This window comes from Bactrocera latifrons, unplaced genomic scaffold (assembly GCF_001853355.1).
Source record: "Bactrocera latifrons isolate USDA-ARS-PBARC rearing strain unplaced genomic scaffold, ASM185335v1 scaffold_229, whole genome shotgun sequence".
Lineage (NCBI taxonomy): Eukaryota > Metazoa > Arthropoda > Insecta > Diptera > Tephritidae > Bactrocera > Bactrocera latifrons.
Window position 1 is genome coordinate 295,009 of NW_017535841.1, and position 1,601 is coordinate 296,609.

A 1,601-nucleotide genomic window follows, 5' to 3' on the forward strand; every position below is an offset into this window, starting at 1 on the left:
ACTTCCCGTACTATTGATCGCGCTTCACAGTCAGTAAGGCGTTTTGGTCGGCCCGGCCGTGGCAAATTTTCAACAGTCTGATGTTTACTGTATTTATCAATAATTTTTTTTATTGTACAATGGTGTCTTTTTTATGCAAATCTAATATGATTTTTCGAGTTTCAGTAGTTGTTTGCTTGCCCGTTACAAAATATAATATTTTTGCGACTTAACATCAGATATAACAAATGGGATATGAAAAAATATTCTTTACTACACTCACTCGCTTGAATAGTAACGGTTTCCAAATAATATTTGTCGCTTTTCCAAAATAAGTATTWTAAACAAWCAACGGTTGTCGCCACTGTTTACTTTTTTTTGACGCTCACAGTAGGTATATAGGGGAAAAATAAATTATTGATCCCATTATTAGAAAATAATTCACTCCGAATTTCTATAATTGACATATTCAACAGAGAATATGAAGAGACATAAAAATATGTATGCATGCCCATAATAACACTCCCAACGAAGAATTCGTTTTGCTTGTTTATATTTTGTTTCATTTTTGACAGCGAAAAATGTGTACAAAACACACCTCTTACACAGAGAATATAAAGACATTTTTTTTATGTCTCACATACCCTAGAATATGAAAAGACATAAATACATACATATATGTACATATGCATGGCCATGATGATACACCCAAATAGAGAATATTGAAGAAAAATAATTTCTTTGATATTCCATAGGAAATATGTTCCAGTTTATTATACATATGTTTATTTCTAATAAAATTAATTTTCTTTTTATTTTTAATTGCAGTTTTTTAATAAATTTACATGTATTTTGAGTTTAATTTAACTGTCTATAAAATTTTTAAAAATTAATTACCTTCATATTTCTATTTTATTTTATTATGCTTTTCAGTATACAAATTTTATCGGCGTAGAAGCAAAACGCGAAACAATCCTACATAAGTCGTTTGCACGTTTGTCTGTATATTTGCGAAAGCAAATGTTCTTCAAAATCATATTTCTATACTTAAACAAAATTATTTGAACCATGGTATATTTATTTCAGGCATAACCAAACCATAATTAGGTCAATGGAATGCAATTGTCAATGGTGGTAAGCGCTTGAGAAGTCACGATGAGTATACGGGTTCGAATCTCGACAGAATTTATTTTTGTAACTTTTGCTTTTTATTCTTCCATGAGAACAGTCAGTTTGGACTTGCATATTTAATAATTTTATTTGATTTTAACATCGTATACTATACCAAGAAATATTAAATTTATCACATATACATATGTACATCTTCTATCATATCTTATGTATCTGCACATGTATGTATACGCATATGCGCGCATTGATCTACTTCAGAGGTGGGCACTCACACATATTGTTACATTTGTACAAGTTAACACCCTAAACTCTAAAATTCAATATAAATTAATTCCGTTCCCAAGCTGACTAAACAAAACATAACTTTTATTACGAAATCGCCAACTCCACTGAAATTAGTGCACTTGCGGAAATGCACTTCCGCTGACGACCTTTTGCTTATCAGCAAGAAGTGACAACGCAGCTCAGGTGACAAAACTACAACAACATAT

General features: G+C 30.6%; 1 protein-coding gene across 10 annotated transcripts in view; it reads left to right on the plus strand.

The window, feature by feature from the left end:
* Positions 1-1,601, plus strand: part of LOC108968753 (voltage-dependent L-type calcium channel subunit beta-2) — a 393,950-nt gene that overhangs the window by 291,817 nt on the left and 100,532 nt on the right. Inside the window, exon 9 of one of the 10 annotated variants that reach the window (XM_018932983.1) lies at positions 913-1,229. The exons of the other annotated variants lie outside the window; for them this stretch is intronic. Within the exon in view, the coding sequence (XP_018788528.1) occupies positions 913-962 (50 nt within the window). The 3' untranslated portion in view covers positions 963-1,229. Of the gene's footprint in view, positions 1-912; positions 1,230-1,601 lie in introns of those variants that run through there. 10 annotated transcript variants of the gene reach the window in all.